Raw genomic sequence first — 21,146 nt, 5'->3', positions numbered from 1 at the left:
GAGCCACAGCTCTTAAGGGAGCTCCTTAACCTTCCTGCCTCAGTTTCCTCCTTCAGAGTAATGTCAATGAAACTGGAACAACATTAAGAGCGAGCAGAGTTGATGCTCACATTCAGGGGGGTGTTTCAAAGGAGGCCCACGGGGCTTTGCTGCTCCCAGACATCGGACACTGCCTGGAACTGTCCCTTGGGTTGCGCAGAGCGAGCCCAGCTTCTGAGGGGACAGAGCCCGCACCCAGCAGTGGACCCCGTGAGGACCTCGGAGCCCCCAGAGCCTGACTTGGGTTCAACTCTGCCAGGAACTAGCTGTGACTTTGGAAAGTAACGATTTCTTCATTTGAGAAACGATGGGGGTGGCTTGAATGTGTTCGTCCCTACGGTCTTGTCCGGAATCTAAGTTGCTCTCTGCGCTTCCAAACACACCCTGCGAGCTGAGGCTCAGCCTTCTCTGTAGGCTGCTCTCAATGTACTGGGGACGTTCCCGTTATCCGCTGGGATTGAGGGAAGGAAGATTTGGGAGTGCTGACCTTGATGGGCAAGAATATTTTTTATCTTACTGTTTAGGGAGGGCGTGTGTTTGGTAATCAGCTTCTGAGCCTTGGAAGGAGAGGAAAGGGGAATATGAGGAAGTTGGGGGCCCAAAGATCCAGGACAGTCCCTGAAAACGCAGCCTTTATCTGCCCCGGAGGCGGCGTGGGAACGCGAAGGCAAAGCCGCTGTTAAAGGAGAAAGCCAGTCTGTGCCTGAGCGCCTTAAGCGGCGGGCACGAAAAGATGGGACGAACGACCGGGGCTCCTCTCTGCCACGGCCCGGGCCGCGGGTCTGGGGTCAGGGGCAGCCCGCGGGCGCTCACCTTGCGGCCGTTCACGTAGAAGAGCAGCTCGGACGCGCTGTCCATTGTGGTGTTCGCGCTGGTTCGAGGGCCCAGAGCGGGAGGCGGCGGTTCTGGGAAGTAGCGGGCACCTGGGACCGGGCGGCACCGACCCGCCGTGTGGGGCGGGGCTTGCTGGAGCCTGAAGTCCAACCCACACCCTGACCGAGAGAGCCTTGATTAAGATCCATCCTGAGCTCATTGCCAGGAAAACTCTTCCCGGGACACCAGCACGTGTGTGGGCGTCACTGGCGCCCTCTATGCGGGCGGAAATCATCCGGCGAAGATGAAGACGACCCCTTCATCTCCTCGCCAGTGGCGCTGAGCGTCTGTGTCACACCCTCTTGCGTCTTAGCAAACACTGTAAGTCCTGGGACATTGCTTTTGATGGTCTTATGTTATTGGTATTTTAGGTGGTGTTCCAGCTGGATTTAAGTCTGGGAACAGTAGTACCTCTCCTCCAACCAGGCCTGCTGTAGTTCTGGACTCTTAAGTGTAAACAATCATATTTATTCCAACTCTGCAGGAGCGGATCTTAGGGAAAACAAAAAGGTTTACAACTTGATCTTCTAGAAATATAAGGTTGGCGCAAAAGTAATTGCGGTTTTTACCATAACTTCCAATGGCAAGAACTGCAGTTAATTTTGTGCCAACCTAATAATTACTGGTTTTAAAACGAAGAGCTACCTTGATATAAATTTAAAAATTTTATCACTATTTACAGTTTATCCAGTAACCAAGTTTATCTGGTAAGTAAGAACAGAGATGTAAAACATCTTGGAAAACTTTAAAAAACAAAACAAAAAAAAACTTGGAAAATACAGCAAAGCATAAAAATAAAGATTACCTGTTAAGTCCACAACTTAGAACTTACCACCATTCACTTTAGTCTATCCTTACTTTTTGAAACATGTACACCTTTAAAAACTTAAGTGGGATTAAACTAGTTATTTTCCAGGCTTCTTTTCACTCGCCATACCTTAGAACATTTTCCCATGTTACTTCATTTATGTAAACACAAAAATTTTGTTGTGAAATTTTCCAAACTTTGTACATAAAAGTGAAGAGTGCAACTGGCATCTACCTGCCCTTCATTGAGCTTTTAACAATGGTCAACATTTTGCCATACTCCATTTTTTGTAGTATTTAAAAGCCAATCCTGGACATATTTTAGCCTTAAATACTTCAAAAACACACACATTCTTTTAGTCAGTTGCAATGCCATTTCTCAGTGTCTAAAAAATGTCTTTTACACTTCTTTGACTCAAACAAGAGCTGTGCAATGTATTTGCATGCGGTCTCATCAGTCTCTTTTGATAGAAAGCAGACTTTTTAACACTGTTAACATATTGAAAAAGAAACCAGGTCAGTTGTCCTATTTAAATGAAACATTTTTTGAATGTGGCTCTCCCTGGGTGGTTTTTCTACTCTACTTATTTCCTGTGCACTAAATATTAGATCTAAAGCTTTGATTAAATTCAGGTTCAATTTTTTTTTGTGGGGAGAGGGCAAGAACACTTCATAGGTGGTACCATATACTTAATATTGCAGCACAGCAGGAAGCATATGGTGTCTGGTTGTTTCATTCATAATGATGCTAACATTGATCCGTGGGTTCAGAGGGTTATTCCTTTGTAATGAATTTCATCATCAACATTTCACCTAATTGTTTTACATCCATTAGTTTTAATAGGGGGTTGCAATTTTTCTAATTCTAGTCTTTCTTCTTCATTCATCAACCGGGATTCTTTGAATAAAACTATCCATCCTTCACTAGAGCTATTGACTAAACTCCTACAACACTCTGTACCCCTCCTGCAGTCTCTCAAAGTGTGGTACTAGGACAATCCAAGGACAGACTTACCGGAAGCATCTGATTAAGATGCAGATTTCTGGGCCCACCCTTTAGTGGTCAGATACTGTCTAAAAAAGTTTTCCATCTAGGTGGAATAGAGTTTGAGTAGTTATTTGAATTCAATAAACTGTGTATTGATCTCAGATATGAATAAGTTTTTTACTACTTATTACTGGAAGAGTAAGTGATCTTTAAAACAAAGTTATAAAAACCAAATTCAAAAGAGCCTGAAAGGTTAATCTCCTCCGCTAAGTCATCAGATTACATATAATAGAAGTAATACAGAAGCTGACATTCAACATGTATTTCTGAAAATAGAAGAATGAAGGGAGAGAAAACGGGCCAGGGCAGGAGGTGGCTTTTAAACCCTTTTAGATGTCCACATATATTGAATGGATTAAAAACACACAGCAAAACAAGACAGACTAGTATACAAGATAACCAATGCAAAGGTATTTAACACATTTTATTTGGTTAAAACGTTAATAGCTATTGTTTGGTTAACGGCTACTAGGTAAAAAGAAGCTTAAATAAACAGGAAGAAACTGTTATATGATGACCAAAATGACTTAAAAAGCTTAATGTTACAAAATAGCTATTTTATGCACATATACCTATTAATAAATATTAAGAATGGACAAATCAACACTCCGTCAAAGTCCAAAAAAAACAAACTTTTCATCAAGCACTTCATCTTCTTGATACTAGTTATATTTCTGTTTTGATTCCTTATGCTTTGAAAATTCAGAAAAACCAGAATCCATACATTCACTTCATCTTCTCATCTTGCTGCAAAGTAGAAAAAAAGGAAGATTAATAACAACCCAAAATTAATGCTTTTGCTGTGATGCATGGAGAAGAAAATTGTTTCATCATATCAGTAGAAAAGAAGTTTCCTTAAACCATAAACTTTGTTAAGTATTTGAAATACTCTATTTTTTCTGAAATCTTATAGTTCTCACTATCAGAGTATTTCAAATAATTTCAAATATTTAAGAAAAATTAATCAACAGATTTTATATATTACGTTTATTACATAGTTCCTTTTTATTAGAAATTTAGCATATGTTCAAGAACATGGGAAAATATACAATTTAAAAACAAAGTAAGTGCTCATATTCCTACACCCAAGTTAAGAAACAAAATATTACCATACCTCCAGTGTGCCCCTTTCTGATCACATCCCTCTCCTCCCCGAAAAAGGGACCACTATCCTGAATTGTATTATCACTCCTTTACGGTTTTTGTTTTAAGCACTTGTGTATTGCTTTCCTAAAAAGTATAATGTTTGGTTTTATCTATGTTTAATAGGTATCTTTACATCAATGGAATCATACTGTAGGTGTTTTTCTGTGACTTACTTTTTCCACTCAACGTCTTCATTCATTTTCAAGCCTCTCTTTTATTTAAACATTAAGCATTTTATATTCTGTGTCTGATTTGCTGTTTCTGCTGATGCCTTGTTCCCCTGTGTATGTAGTGTTTTTCTTAACTATGAGCTAGCCCTTTCTTTTCCTTGGAACTTTGGCTGTGCAAAAAACATGTTGAGGTGTGAGATGGACAACTCCCTACAAAATATTTGCTTCTAATAGACAACAGGGCACTACAGTTCATGCACTAATTATACTCAATTCTCAGCTTCAATTTTTTTGTGCCTTCGAAATATTGTGAATTCCAGCTATAATCTGTAATAAAGGCTGTATTTTGGTTATGAATTCTAAGGAAAGATTTTTTTCCTCAATTCAGCACCCAAGTTATTCCCTGGGGCTGAGCAAGCTAGTGGGGAGGTTATTTTTAGTTTGCTCTTCTACTGAGAAAGTAGATCAACTTTGAGGAAGAAGATCTAATAGACTCTTTATTTTGGATAAACCCTAGGATTTGTCTTCTGTCCCTAGCCCCATAGGGCTGTGAATGAAATGTTTAGGTTCACCTAGTTAGACAAATATCTTCAGGATAAGATCAGTTCCCCTCTGAGTTCCTGCTCTCATTTGATCTTTGATCTGAGCTTTTCTTAGTTTCCTACTAAAAGAAACATTGGTTAGCTAATAGTCATTAGCTAAGAAATGCGTTCAAGGTACGTTTTTTAGTATTTTACCCAATAATTTTATTTTTTCAGTAAGAGGGTGGATTCATGCACCTAATACATCATGTTTCAAGATATAGAGTTTATTTATATTTTACATGCATGTGTGTAAGTGTGGTTTTTAGATGAACTACATAGACATGGTCCCAAATTAAAAAGGTATACAAGATTAGGTGGAAAGGTCTCTTTCACTCCTTTGTACTCCTCTCCAGAGCCAGTGTGATACCACTGCCTTGAGTAATTAGATAGTTTAATTAATCCTGTGAAAAGTACCTATTCTAAATAAAACACAGGAAAATGCTGTAAGGAAATAATGTTCTATTTTAGTTTAGATGTACAGTGCATGCAGATGATTTGCTACACAGCTCAGCTGGTAAAATTTTAAAAGCAAAAGTCACAACATTCAGTATAAATTCTGAGTGATGACCACCCAGTTGCCACTTTTTTTCTTCCTTCTTTTTGGATTGGAAATGGTATGCACTAGGTATATCACAGCTTCTAGTATCTCCCATGAAAGTAGATCCTAATCAAAGCTGCTTGCTATTATGGAATGATCTTCATAGGTACTGAAGATGGGAGTGGTAGGAGTTATCAGGAAGGTCACATAAATATGTTTTTAAAGTCTTTATCTCTTAAAGACTTTAAGTCTTTAGTCCAGAGCACTGAACATAAGAAATGAGGACCTTTTTAATATAAAAAAGGCCACAATCCAAAATGAATAGGTAATAATTATGATATTTACATAGCAAAAAGCAGAGGAACCACCTTTCTGAAGCAAAAACTACAGGAGATACATGGAAACACAGGACACAATACATTTTAATATACGACTCTTAGTATAACCTTAGTACAAAACAGATCACTTATTTACAAAAAATAAGTAAAGAGAAGATCTAAGCAGCATAATAAATACAGTAAGTCTTATGGATATATATCAAACTTTAGATCCTGATTATAGAGAATACACATTTTTCTCAAGCACTCACAGCACAGTTATAAATGCTGATCTTATAGTAAGTCACAAAGAAAATACTGGCAATTTCCATAAAGCAGAAATATTACGATAAATAATTTCTGACCAAAATGCAATAAAACTAGGTTTACAAATAAAAACAAAAAACCAGAAAGGTTCATCTACCTGGAATTTTTAAAACCTCCTAATAACTCCTGAAGAAAAGAAGAAACTTAAACCACATTGAAAACACTATGTATCAGAATCAAGATACATTGAGAGCACTGATCAAAGAAAAATTGATTGCAAAAGATACTTATTTTTAAAATTTGTTTTTTGTGTTCTATTTATTTATTTTTATTTTTAATTTTTTGAGTCAGGATCTTTCTCTGTGCAATGGCACAATCATGGCTCACTGCAGCCTCAACTTACCAGGCCCAAACTATCCTCCCACCTCAGCCTCTCTAGTAGCAGCTGGGACTGACTACAAGCACATGCCAACATGCCTGGCTATTAAGTGTTGGGATTACAGGTGTGAGCCACTGTGCCTGGTCATAAAACACTGTTATCTATATAAATGAAAGAATAAAAATGATAAATTGAAATAAGAAAACAACAACAATAAAGTAAATCAAAGAAAACACAAAGAAGGAGATAATAAATATGAAGCAGAAATCAGTGAGGTAGAGAACAGAAAAATAGATCCAATTAGTAAATCAAAGTCCTGATTTTTTGGAAAAGTTAATAAATAAACTACTACCTAATTTGATCAAGAAAAAGAGAAAAAGAACACACACAAAAAATGATAAATGATATAGGTAAAATAACTATAGGAAAAAAGATTTAAAATTAATTTACATGTCTAATTCATAAAAGATAATTTGCAGACTTTTATGCAAATAAATGTGAAAACTTAGATGAAATGGGTAATTTCCTATGGAAATATAATACAAATAACAAAAAAAATACAAATAACAAAAATTGACCCCATTAGAGCAAAAAAGCTTAAACAGACTAATTTTCACACACACAAAAAATAGTCAACATTATTAAGGAGCTATCCCACACAAAACAATACTAGGTCCAGATGGTTTCAGAGGGGAATGCTAACAAACTTCCAAAAACCAGAGTCCCAATGTTCTAAAATTATATAAGAATATAACATACAAATAATTATAAACATAAATTATAATGTACTATAAATTATAGTGAAATAGAAATTATTTCATTAAAGGAACCAAGATGGTGACTTTCTTGATTCCCTTAATATGATACCTACGCCAGATAAAGACAATTCAAAGATGGATAACTATAGACTCACATCAATTATGAATGTTGATATAAAAATTCTAAACAATATTTTGGCAAACTCAATTCAACATCACATTATGAAAAACATACTCCATGACAAAGTGAGATTTATTCCAGGAAAGCAAGGTGAGTTTGGTACTAGAAAACTCATCAACCGATGCCATGTTAATGCATGTAAGGAAATAAAGTGTATGATTATCTTCATAAATGCTGAAAAAGCCTTTGACAAAATTCAACAATCATTCATGAGAAAAACACTCAATAGGCATCAAGGGGCATTTTCTTAGTAAATTATCTACATATCTTAATCTTAAAGTAAGTATCTTGTTTAATGGAGAGACAAAAATACTTCAACAGAAGTATTTCTACTAAAATCAGGAACAAGGCAAGCATGCCTACTATTCCTGCTACTATTTTAACATTGTACCTGAGTTATTAGCCAATGCTAATAGAAAAACAATAAGAGGCATACAAAGGGGTAATGAGGTAAAACTATCTCTATTTTCAGATCATATTATACTATACCTGGAGAACTCAAGACAATCAGTGAGATAAGAGAATAACAGAGTTCAGTAAGTAGCAAGATATAAAATGACACAGAATTCAACCGCTTTCATATATATGAACAACATTGGGCATCAGTTACATGTCCATATATAATAGCAAGAAAACTAAATACTTGTAGACTAGTGGTTTTCAACTCAGGATGATTTTACCTCCCAATTGAAATTTTGCAACATCTGGAGACATAATTTTGGTTGTTATAAATGTGAGGGTGCTACTGACATCTAGTGGATGGAGGTCAGGGATACCACTAAACATCCTACAATACACAGGATAGCATCCCATAAAAGAGAAATATCTAGCCCCAAATGTCAACAGTGCTAAGATTATGAAACTCCGAACCAGACAAGTCAATACCATCCTAAGGTTCATTTGAAACAACAAACATTCAAGAACAGTGAGGGAAACAATGAAAAAGAAAAACCATGAGAGGATACTAGCCCTACCAGACATTAAAACATACTAAAGATCCTCTACAATAAACAAGGAGACCACTGGCAAAGGTGATGAGATGTCTCACTTCCGAGATGACATTTTGTTACATAAGACTCTATCTTGCTAGAGGACTTGCTCTAGAGATTCTCCATAGCTGGCTTTGAAGTAAGTGGCCATGCTGGAAAGGAGGCCGTGTGGCAAGAAGCTAAGGACAGCCTCTAGTCAACACCAAGAAGATGAGGCCCTCTGTCCAGAACCACAAGGAAACAAATTCTGCCAACAACCTGTGTGAGTTGAAAGCAGATTCTTCCCCAGTACAGCCTCCAGATGAGAACCAGCCTGTACGACACCTTTAGTGCAGCTTTGTCAGACCCTAAGCAGAGCACCCAATTAAGCTGTGTCCAGATTGCTACTTTAAGCCATAGGTTTATGGGAATATTGTTATGGAGTAATAGATAACTAATACAACACAATATAAGCAATGAGCATACTTAGTGCTCAGATCTTGGTTTCTAAACAAAATTCTCTAATTAAGGGAACCAGGATTCTCAAAGAAGTGCCTGATTCTGGCACTTCTCACTAGGATGAGCCTGGAACATCCCGTGTGTTAGAAAGTAAGAAGGTGCTCCAAATAGTACGAAGTCATGTCAAAAGGACATGGAAGCCAACCTGAAGGAACTCTTAGTGGTCAAAGTTGGAATAACTTGAGCAACCAGATAAATATTGATGGTATTGGACTTTCATCTATAGAACAAAAGAGATATATAAATAGAGGGAGAAAAGACAACTCTTCCTTACAGATGGATTCCAATTAATGTAGAAGAAAAGGGAGAAATCAAAAATCATTACTAATAGTACCCAGAGTAGTAACTGTTGCAGGCAAGATCCACCAATGGATGCTAAAATTAGTAGGTGAAAGTTTGAGAAATGGAATATATACACTCAAAGTATCTCCCTTCCATGTTCATTAACAACAGAGGAAAAGATTGTGACTTCACAGTAAAAAAACCCAGCAGATACCACCTTAACCAAGGAATCAAGGCTAACATGACAGTAATGAAACATGCTATCATGAAGCCTTGAAATGAGGCAAGAAGGACATATAATTTCTTTGAAATATTTGCCAAAAAAGCACAACTGCATTGCAATCATGAGAAAACATCAGACAAACCCAAACCGAGAGATATTCTACAAAGTAAACTGACCAGTAGTCTTCAAAGGTGTCCAAGGCAGAAAAAAAGAAAAGACTGAGAAACTGTCATAGGTTAGAGGATGCTTAGGAAAAACAACAACTAAATGCAATGTGGGACTCCAGATAGAATTCTGAAACAGAAAGTGATGTTAGTGAAAGTCTATAGTTTGTTAATGGTATTGTACCAATGCTAATTCTTTAGTTTTGATAATTTTACTGGGCACATAAGACATTAAAATTAAGGAATGCTGGGAGAGGACCATATGGGAAACTTTTGTATTATTTTTACAACTTTACCATTAGTCTAAAATTAGTTCAAAATAAAAAGTTTAACTTATAACTCATTAAAAGGCAAATGACCCAACTGAAAAATGGACAAAGGATCTCAACAGGCATTTCTCCAGGAAGATATACAGATGGCCAGTAAGCACATGAAAAGACACTCAACATCATTAGTTATCAGGGGATTGCAAATCAAAACCACCATGCAATATCACTTCAAATCCACTAGGACGGCTAGAACCAAAGTCCTAGAAAAACAAGTGTTGGTATGGATAAGGAGAAATTTTTTAAAATCATCATCGTTGGTAAGCATGTAAAATGGTACAGCAGTTTTGGAAACAGCTTGGCAGTTCCTCAAACAATTACACAGACTCAGCAATTCCACTTCTAGGGATATATCCAAGAAAAAAAAAAAAAAAAACTTTACACACAAAACCTTGCAAACGAATGTTCAGAGTAGCATATTCATAATAGCCAAAAGATGAAAACAACAATTGTCCATCAAAGCACAAATGGATGAACAAAATGTGGTATCTAAACAATGGAATATTATTCAGTCATAAAATGAATGAAATACTGATACATGCTACAATATGAAAGAAACTTTAAAACGTGCTGGGTGAAAGAAGCCAGTTGCAAATACCACATATTCTATTATTCCATTCATTTGAAATGTCTAGAACAAGGAAATCTAGAGAGACAAGAAGTTGATTAGTGGTTGTCTAGAAGTGGGGGATAGGAAAGAGATAATTAAAGGGTACGGGGTTTCTTTTTAAGTAAAGAAATGTTGTAAAATCGACTCTGGTAATGGTTGCACATATCTATGAATATACTAAAAACCAGAATATTGCACACTTTTTTTTTTCTTTTTTGAGACAGAGTCTCACTCTGTAACCCAGGTTGGAGTGCTGTGGTATAATCTCAGTTCACTGCAACATCCGCCTCTGGGTTCAAGGTGATTCTCCTGCCTCAGCCTCCCGAGCAGCTGGGAATATAGGCATGTACCACCATGCCTGGCTACTTTTTGCATTTTTAGTAGAGATGGGGGCCAGACTGGTCTTGAACTCCTGACCTCAAGTGATCCACCTGCCTTAGCCTCCCACAGTGCTGGGATTACAGGTGTGAGCCACCATGTCTGGCCTAAATTGTACAGTTTAAATTGTGTGAACTGTATCTCTCAATAGCTATTAAAAAAAGAAAAAAAAAAGAAAAAAGAAAGAAAGAAAAAGAAAGAAAGAAAGAAAAAAAGAAAAAAAGAAAAGAAAAGAAAAAAGGTACCTTGGTCCTTAATTTCACTTTTAATTTTCTTTTACCCTCCCTTATATTACTGCCATCTGTTGGTTATTGTTTTAAAATACCCATGAAAATCATTCTTTTTTGTTAGATGTGATCATTGTTGTCTAGTTTTGCTAAGAAATTTAAGTTCTTACTTTTTAGAGAGAGATATATAGAAGTGTTTTCAGAATTAAATGACTCAATATTTGAGACTCTAAAATACAACAAAAAGGACAGATGAAGCAAATATGACAAAGTGTTGATAACTGTTGAACCTGAGGAATGGATAAATTGCAGGAGGGCACTATTCTCTTTGTTGGGGTATGTTTGAAATTTACAAAAATAAAGAGAAAGGACTGTTATTCTTTTGAGAATAAAGGACACATAAACCACTTTGACTTCTAGGGAACAAGGTAGGAAATAAACAAATGGGGTAACATAGCTTGCAAATCACAGGCCACGAATTTTAAAAATTATAATTATCAGGTTACAATTTAAAATATGACAGTAGTAGAACTGGGAACTAACCAAAAGTAAATCAATTTAAATTCAGACAACCCTTCAACCCCCCAAAAATAGCCTGTTCAAAGGACATATTTCTTCAAATCTTACCCAAATCATACTGTGGTTGTTACATATCAATAATATACGTTTTATTGAATTATCAGAAGTGCTCAAATACTAATTCAGGCAGGAATTTTTTTAAGGATATATTTTATAATGGCATACTAAAATCACTTGAAATACCTACTCTCTGAGGCTTGGCTCTTTAAAATGGAAAGGAGTACACCTTCTTCTTCTGCTTGTCCGTTCTGAAGGTAGATCTTCTGACTTATTTTCAGATTCCGCAGTGTTATTTGAAACAAAACTGGTATTTGTCAAGTCCTGTAATGGTCTATCGCCTGAAAAGAATATGATTTTTCACAAATATTTTTAAAAGTATATAGAGATACAAATAGATATGAGCTATATAGTGGTTAGCAAATCCCTGCAGCAAATTTTAAATCTTGATTCAATTTTGAGAGGAAAGAGACTAACATTTGAAGCAAACTGTCAGAGTACCCGGCAACTTTTTTATTCTGAAATCACATATGGGTCCCAAAAGTTCATCCTAGTCCAACTCTTTTCATGGAAGCACACAAATTACAGAACATTCATTCAACATATACGCCACTGATCACTCACTCTGTGAAAGGCACCATGAGGAGCAGATAAAAAATGTCTCACCAGTCCTCTAACAAATCCTGCAACTCTAGACCTTCCTAATTCTTTTGCTTCGGTGTGCTTTTACCTGGAATTGACTTACCCACCAAAACCTTAGGGATCTACACACATATATTGAAATAATAGGCTCCCAGTAAAAATTTTAAATTGGTATAGGAATGTTTAATATTACAAAATTTCTAATGGCAAAAGAACTTTAGGATTCACTGTTAAGAAAAAAATGAGATAAGTAATGTTATATATAGTATGACTTCAAATATATATTTAAAATTCCATAGATTTGGGTCTGCATGCACATGGTAAATGGACTAAAGTTCTCCCAGGTGATTATTTTCCCCTCCCTTTTTCTGACTTTCTACTTTTGATTTTCTGCAATGAGTACTATTTTAATAACTGGGAAAAAATAAAAAGTAAATACTACAGGTAAAAATCTTACTTATCCTTTAGGGCCTAAAATGCTACCTATTTAAGGATGCTTTTGAAGATTCCTCTAGTCAAAATTACGCCCCATTATATCCCTTAGCATAATACATGTGCTTAAAGAATCATTTATTCCATTTCACCATGATGTTTGTTACATGCATGGAATCTGAGGAAAGGGGGTTGGTACTGTTTATTTTTCAATCCTCTAAAATATCTAGAAGGGTTCGATCAAATTAAATATATGTTGTTGCATGGAGAAAGTCTCTCACCCTCAAGAAAAGTGCAACTGTCTTCAGTAAAATAAAAACCAGTACAATTCATTATTATATACATTTAAAACATTCAATTTTCTTCAAATGTATGAAAAAGGAAATTATTTGCCTAAGGTCTTTATTAGGCAAGTTTGTGGTAAAGGCCAAATCCGTTTGTAGTTGTAAATGTCCAAGATACTCTCACTGTTATTTCCTGAAGTATGAAACTTTCTTTATTCCTTCATGCTATTTCTATGGATCATGTACTCAGTTATATATCGTTTTTAAATCCCATAAAAATACCACTTAGAAAATACTTCATTGGCTAAGTAAAAAACAAAAACAAAAACACTTCTAAAGTTTTATCATTTCATAATGATTATTAACCTACCTATTCCTGACTTTTGGGTTCTCCGGTTGACTTTAAATTTTATCTCGTTCATTTTCTCATGCTCATCATCACTTACTTGAAAGGCTGGTGAGCACTCCAAGGCAAAATTTTCTTTTATTATCACATTTTTACTAGAAGAAATGCTCAAAGGTACTAAACCTTCATGAACACTGTGAAAGGAAGAATCTTGTATGTTGGGTGAATATATCTCAGGCAAAGATTTAAATGCCTTTGTGTAAAAGTCTAGCTTATTTTTGACCATTTTCTCATTCTCCAAATTGTTTTCCTTATCAGCTTGTTCAGATGCAGTAGACTTTCCCTGAATGCTGTCAAGTATTCTTTCCATGACTTCATGGCTCTCTGGAGAAGGATCTATGGAGGTCTTCCTTTTCTTTGACTTAGATGTCACTTTATTTACCTTTTTAACCTGACATTCTCCTTCTTTTATTCCTTCCACAAAAGGGGTATCTCCTTTTTTATTCAAAGTGGTAGTGCTTTGCTTCTGAGTCTTACATAGTTCAACCGGGTTTCCTGGATCAGAATCTGCTTCACTAGTAATATGTTTTAAATCAGATTCTAAGGAGATAGATGTCTGTGAAGATTCTGTTAACTGTGAAGCAAGTTTGTTCTTACCTTTTGTCAAAATGTTCTTTGCCTTGCATGATGATTCTTTCCTACACTTTTTAACTACTTTGTAGGAATCTGAAATTTGATCACAACTTCCCTTTTCATTACTGTTGATTTCCATATAGTGTTCATTGATAATGTCTTGGCATTCAGGTTTTTGTTTAGATTTATTTCCTTTAAAATCAAGATCTTTTGTATAGCTTTCTTGGACATGTACATCTTTATCATTATCCTTATATATCTGGTTCATTTCAGAAATTATTTCTGTGTTCCAATTCACTTTATTCCTGAGCTTCTTATTTATTTTTGATTCATTTTGCTCAGCAGATTTCCTATCAGTAACATACTTTTTCAAATCCAGTATACTCTGGGTGTCATAATCACATAAATTTCCATTATCTTTGATGGGAAGATCAACTGTTTGAAATTCATTTGTGACTTGTAGACTTTCAGAAATTGTTTCTTTATCCTTTGGGGTTAGAGAAAAGAAGCTATCTTTTTCTAGGTCATGTATACCTTTGTCATCATTCTCATATATTTGATTGGTTTCAGGAATTTCCGACTTTTGAGATACATTTAGTCGAAGCTTCTTACCTATTTTTGAATCATTTTGACAAGCAGGTTGCCTATCATGGACATGTTTCACCCCCAAAACATTTTGAATCTCAGAATCATAGAGGTTTCCACTATCTTCGGTAGAAACAGTAGGTGTTTCAAACTCACTTGGGTCTTCTAAGTTTCCAGGGATGATTTCCTTATCTTTTTGAGTTAAAAAGAGTGAGTGACTTTTAACTGTGTATTCTATACTTTTGTCATTATCTAAATGATTCACTTCAGAAATTATTTCTGTCTTCCGATTTACTTTCTGCCGAAGCTTCTTATTAACTTTTGATTCATTTTGCTGAACGGGGTACATATTGCTGATCTGCTTTTGCAAACCCAACACATTCTGGGTCCTGTAGTCACATCGATTTTCATTATCTCCAGTAGAAAGAGCTGGGATTTGAAGCTCTTTGGAAACTTCTATGTTTTCAGAGACAGGTTCTTTATCCTCTTGGGTTTCGAAAAAAAAATTATCTTTTTTTAGGCCATGCACCACATCTTTATCATTATCCTCATACATGTGGTTCATTCCAGAAATTATTTCTGTCTTCCGGTTTACTTTCTTTCTAAGCTTATTAATGTTTAAGTCATTTTGCTCAGAAGGTTGAATATCAGTGACATACGTTTTCAGATCCAATATATTGTGGGTCCCATAATCACACAAATTTCCATTATCTTTGGTGGAAAGACTGACTGTTTGAAATTCATTTGTGACATCTAGGTTTTCATAAATGGTTACTTTATCCTTTTGGTTTGGGAGTAAGTTATTTTTTTCTAATTTGTGAATCACAAATGTCTGTCTAGAAGCTTTCCTTTTATTACAAGTTAGGGAATTCTGACCCTTATCAAGTTTACTCTCCTGGTGAAATTTATCTGAACTTTGGGATAAAGAGTATGTTTCCTCTTGCTCATTTGTTATTCTTTTCTTCTTTTTATTACACTGTACGTTTTCTCTGTCACCTTGTTCAAAGCCAGTTTGAAGGGTCATTTTCTTCAGTTCATTCACCTGAGCCAGCTGTTCATTATTGAAAATAAAACCAGGATCTTCAGCATCCCTTTTGCCATCCAGGACATCAGATCTTTCTGGCCTGTTTTCAATCTTTTCCCCGATATCCACATCTAAACTATTTTTAAACTGTCTCTTTGATCTTTCTCTCTTTTTTTCAGAGCTTGAATCTTTCACTTTTCTGAAAGTTTTCATTCCATGTTCATTTGTTTTTTTATTACTTTTCTTTTTAATGCCTGTTGAAACTGTGACAATTTTGCTGACTTCACTAGCAGTTAAATCCATGTCAGCATCATACACAGTTTTCTGCAATTGAAAGTCATCATTATCCTCAACTTGATTCATGCGCTCTGCATTAGGTTCTCTGGCAGACTCAGAAGATAAGCCAGGAAGATCCTGTTTATTTCTTTGCATTTCAGTATTTGTTTCATTAGTATGACCATTTATCTCATCATTGCAATTTAATTCTGGACTTAAAATGTGTTGTTGATCTAAAACTGTTGCACAGGGAGTGTCTGAAGAAAGATTATTTGATTCCCAAGATGACCCACGCTTCTTCCTTTCAGTCACATTACTAGGAGATGGTTTCTCCCACCTGTGGCCAATAGAGTGGGCGTTTCTCATCTCACTCGTTAGAGAACTCGTAGAACTTTGGTCTGAGTGGGAATGGCTTTCTATTAAGAAAAGGAAAACAAAACTCAGAAATAAGTAATGAAATATGTAATAAGTTACTTTAAGTAAATTAGATTAAAAATCAAGCTGTTTCACAGATACAATTTCTGACAATGTGTTCTGCTCAGATCCTAATATTACTAAGAATCTATGCTTATAAGAAAATAAGTTAGAAATGATGAGTACTCCTAAATCACATTTTACATTTGTATCTATAGAAAATATATACTGAGAATTCTGCCTCAGCCCCAACAGTAGAGTGGAGTACAGCCAACAGTAGAGCCATTAGCATACATTTCTAGAGTGGAAGGAGGCCAGCAAATGAACCCAAATAATAGTGATAACTCTGAAAAGGATTACTGTCAAAGACTATCAACAGGCAGCTAAAATTTATATAAATTATATATACATATATTAATATATGTATGTGTGTAAATATATATACACGTATATACATATACTGTATACATTATATGTATACCATATATATGTGTGTATATATGTATATATGTGTGTGTATATATTATATACGTGTACATACACACACATAAACACACACACACACACATTTTCAGAAAGGAAAAACAATTCTAACCTCTAAATTCAAAATTGTTATGGTTCCATATCCCAGTCTGAAAATCTATGGCAAATCTGTAAGCACCAGACTACACCACAGATTATCATTTAGGAATACTATGTAAATAAAATGTAAATGCCATCTTTTTTCTTGCTCAACCATTACCCAGGTTCAAGTTTTTGCTTTACCACTAATTAATTGGTGATGATCTTAAAAGAGTCTCTATGTCTATCTAGACCCCAATTTTCATATCTACGAAAAAAGAGGGTAAAACTAAGTAAATGTATGGTATCTTTCAAATCATAAGCTAAGATACCAAGAAAAGCTCATTAGGTCCATTTATTTCTAAACATTTCTTCCCGAGTAACAGTATTAGGCCACTGTGGATCTGATGTTTGTCAGCATATTTACTTTAAAATTCAATCTATCACCAGAAGTTTTAAATGGCAGAAGTTAGCAAATCTGTAACATAAGAGAGCTAACTTATTAACTGTTACACATAATTGCCCTCAGGAAGAATATCTGATGAATGTAACTAATACAAATATTCAAAATGAATTTTTAAAACAATCTCACCTCTGGGAGGTACATCAACTATAGAAGAAATATGTTCTGAATCATCTAAACCATATACATTTTGATTATTTTCTTTAAGAAATAACACTTCCAAATTATCCTGAGTTGATAAAGGTTGTGTTGTTGATCCTGAAGAGGGAATATCAGGTAACGTCTTTGATTTAACATTGTTGTCACACTGCATTTTCTCTTTGTCATCATCATCATCATCATTTGAAGGTAATGGAACCCTAAAGGCAAGTGGAAAGGAAATGAGAAATTATGTATTTTATAAATTTTTTAAATGCATGGACAGTTATTTGTATATTCTATTTAAAATCAAACCACAAATCCACCCTGGTACTTTTTCAAGTTCAATGAAGACACTTAAAGGTAGGAAATGAGTAGTTCCTACTAGAACAGAACTTGGAAGGAAACAGGAATGCTTCTTAACCCCGTAGTCACAGTTGCCCCAAAAGAAGATAATTTATACATTCACTCCTTGTGCTATTAGAAGACTACGCTAAGGATATTTAAAAAGTCCAAACTTACTTACAAATAGCCATATATAATACTTTTCATATAATTAATTCTATGTAATACCCAAAACTCTTCCTTTGGGTATTACCTTTATATAGGTATTACCATTGTATAGGAATATAGGTAATACCCAATATTACCTATATATAGGAATATAGGTAATTTCCTATATTCTAGCAAATATAATTGTTTATAAAATTATGTGTGAAATAAGTTTGCTATGTTTCCAAAAGGCATCCAAGTACACTAAAATCATTATTCCTAGAGTAATTAAATCTATGGGAGGAAAACAGATAGAAACTCACAGAAATAATTTGATAAACTGACATATTTGAATTCAAAGAATGAAGAGTAATATCGTCCACCAACAGTAAAGAGTTGTCTTGTATTCCAAGTAAATCACAGATATTTTAAAATAATTTATAATAAGAAAAATAAAATATTTCTGATAAATATTTACGAGAAATTTAAAGGCAACTACCAATGGAATAGCTGTTGGGAGGAAATGTCTATACCACTGAGGAAACAAGTTAACAAAAATCAACAGAGAGGCTCTGTTTCTGGTAATGGCTAAACAGTTACTATCAGACCAACCCTACCTAACATAATGACTATAAATTCTGGACAAAATATTTTAAAAAACAACTACTAGAATTCAGTGAATGGACAAAAAAGCAAGTAGAGAGCTAGCGAAGTGGGTGCCGACACTTGGAAGAAGAGTAAGTTTCCCATTGTTTTACAGCCTCAGTTGGTGCCACATTCAAAAAAAGTTAGAAACTTACAGTCTTATTGGTTCAAGGTTAGAATTCACGGCAACTATAACAGCTGTAAAGTGATGGGGGAAAATATCAGATAAGAGAGGTAGAGAGAAGAGCCCCAAATTTTGTGTATAAATGCTCCCCAAATATCTAGCTGACCTCTGAATCCCATATATATGAGGAAGATTCGAAGTAGCCTATCTAAGGATAAAACAACTAAAATGAAACTTCACTTGTTGCTTATTTTGGGTTCAGACAAGGTTACTGCCTAATAAAACTGAAACATCAAAACTCTTTGGGAGAGCATAACTGAATCTACATTTTCTACAAGGGATACACAATACCCAGGTGCAATCTAATATTATCCAATATATGAAGCAATAGAAAAACATGATTTAAACTCACAGGGAAAAGATAATCAAAAGAGAATGATCCTGATATGCAATGGCCAGTAAGTACATAAAATATACTTGATATCATTAATTATTAGGGAACTACAAATAAAAACCACAATGAGATACTACTTCACACTCCTAGATGGCTATAATCACAATAATAGACAAGAAGTGTTGGTGAGGAGATGGAGAAATCAGTGTTGAAATACTTTGCTGGCAGGAATGTAAAATGGTACAGAAGCTTGGAAAAACAATTTGGCAGTTTCTCCAAAAGTTAAACACAGAGTTACCAGATGACCCAGCAATTCCACTGCTAGGCATATATTCAAGATAACTGAAAACATATGTCCACACAAAAACTTGCACATGAATGTTTATTGCAGCATTATTCATAATAGCCAAAAAATGGAAACAACACAAATGTCCATTGATTGATGAATGGATAAACAAAACATGGTATATCCATACAACAGAATTATTGTCCCTTCATAAAAAGTAATGAAATGCTCATATGTGCTATAACATGAATGAACCTTGAAAACAATATGCTAAGTGAAAAAAGCCAGACACAAAAGGCCAAGTATTTTATGATTCCATTCATATGAAATATCCAAAATGGCCAAATCCATTTAGACAAAAAGTAGATTAGCAGTTGTTAGGGGCTAGGGGAGTGGAAAATGGGAAGTGACTGTTATAGATATGAGATTCCCTTTTAGAGACTGAAATATTTTAGAATTGAACAGGGTGAAGATTCAAAGCTTTGTGAATATACTAAAACCACTGCACTGTATACTTTAAAAGGGTAAATTTCATGTGATAAGAAATTTTATGTTATGTGAATTACATATCTCTATGTTTTAAAAAAGTAAATACAAGAAAGGAAATAATTTAAAAACAGACATAAATGAAATATAAAACATAAAACTGAGAAAAACGAAATCAATGAAGCCAAAAACTGAGTTTTTTAAAATGAATAATAAAATTGACACACCTGTAGCTAGTTTGATTAAACAAACAAATTTTAAAAATCAGGAAAGAAAGGTTCTCACTACAGATGCTACAGGCATTAAAAGAATAAGAGAGGTTCCAAGATGGCTGAATAGGAACAGCTCCAGTCTACAACTCCCAGCGTGAGTGACGCAAAAGACAGGTGATTTCTGCATTTCCAACTGAGGTACTGGGTTCATCTCACTGGGGCTTGTTGGACAGTGGGTGCAGAGCCGAAGCAGGGCGAGGCATTGCCTCACCCGGGAAGCACAAGGGGTTGGGGAATTCCCTTTCCTAGCCAAGCGAAGCCTAGACAGACGGCACCTGGAAAATTGGGTCACTCCCACCCTAATAATACTGCACTTCTCCAAGGGTCTTAGCAAACGGCACCCTAGGAGATAATATCCCGCACCTGGCTCAGAGGGTCCCATGCCCATGGAGCCTCGCTCATTGCTAGCAGAGTAGTCTGAGATCAAACTGCAAGGCAGCAGCGAGGCTGGGGGAGGGGCACCCGCCATTGCTGGGGCTTGAGTAGGTAAACAAAGTGGCTGGGAAGCTCAAACCAGGTGGAGCCCACTGCAGCTCAAGGAGGCCTGCCTGCCTCTGTAGACTCCACCTCTGGGGGCAGGGCATAGCTGAACAAAAGGCAGCGGAAACTTCTGCAGACTTAAATGTCCCTGTCTGACAGCTTTGAAGAGAGTAGTGGTTCTCCCAGCATGGAGTTTGAGATCTGAGAACAGACAGACTGCCTCCTCAAGTGGGTCCCTGACCCCCGAGTAGCCTAACTAGGAGACACCTCCCAGTAGGGGCCAACTGACACCTCATACAGCTGGGTGCCCCTCTGCAATGAAGCTTCCAGAGGAACGATCAGACAGCAACATTTGCCTTTCTGCAATATTTGCTGTTCTGCAGCATCCGCTGGTGATACCCAGGCAAACAGGGTCTGGAGTGGACGTCCAGCAAACTCCAACAGACCTGCAGCTCAGAGTCCTGTTAGAAGGAAAACTAACAAACAGAAAGGATATCCACACGAAAACCCCATCTGTATGTCACCATCATCAAAGACCAAAGGTAGATAAAACCACAAAGACGGGGAGAAACCAGAGCAGAAAAGCTGAAAATTCTAAAAATCAGAGCACCTCTTCTCCTCCAGAGGAATACAGCTCCTTGCCAGCAACAGACAAAGCTAGATGGAGAATGACTTTGACAAGTTGAGAGAAGGCTTCAGACGATCGGTAACAACAAATTTCTCCAAGCTAAAGGAGGATGTCTGAAGCCATCGCAAAAAAGCTAAAAACCTTGAAAAAAGATTAGACGA

The 21,146-nt window shown here is 35.9% G+C and overlaps 2 protein-coding genes across 4 annotated transcripts in view; both read right to left on the bottom strand.

Moving 5' to 3' along the window:
• The window catches only part of LOC111546911 (aldehyde oxidase 1), an 88,638-nt gene extending 87,505 nt beyond the window's left edge, over positions 1-1,133 (bottom strand). The window contains exon 1 of the mRNA XM_023218417.1: positions 853-1,133. Within this exon, the coding sequence (XP_023074185.1) occupies positions 853-897 (45 nt within the window). The 5' untranslated portion in view covers positions 898-1,133. The remainder of the gene's footprint in view (positions 1-852) is intronic.
• Positions 1,134-3,181: 2,048 nt separating this feature from the next.
• The window catches only part of SGO2 (shugoshin 2), a 53,716-nt gene continuing 35,751 nt past the window's right edge, over positions 3,182-21,146 (bottom strand). For 2 of the 3 annotated variants that reach the window (XM_023218397.2, XM_026454502.1), the window contains exons 6-9: positions 17,170-17,399; positions 13,109-16,018; positions 11,571-11,721; positions 3,182-3,514 (exon numbers count right to left, since the gene is read on the bottom strand). In XM_023218397.2, the coding sequence (XP_023074165.1) occupies positions 3,499-3,514; positions 11,571-11,721; positions 13,109-16,018; positions 17,170-17,399 (3,307 nt within the window). In that variant the 3' untranslated portion in view covers positions 3,182-3,498. Of the gene's footprint in view, positions 3,515-11,566; positions 11,722-13,108; positions 16,019-17,169; positions 17,400-21,146 lie in introns of all 3 variants that reach the window. The other variant, XM_023218406.2, reaches the window with a different exon arrangement.

This window comes from Piliocolobus tephrosceles, chromosome 11 (genome assembly GCF_002776525.5).
Source record: "Piliocolobus tephrosceles isolate RC106 chromosome 11, ASM277652v3, whole genome shotgun sequence".
Taxonomy (NCBI): domain Eukaryota; kingdom Metazoa; phylum Chordata; class Mammalia; order Primates; family Cercopithecidae; genus Piliocolobus; species Piliocolobus tephrosceles.
The sequence above is the reverse complement of the archived record's forward strand: the minus strand, read 5'-3'. Positions and strand labels throughout refer to the sequence as shown.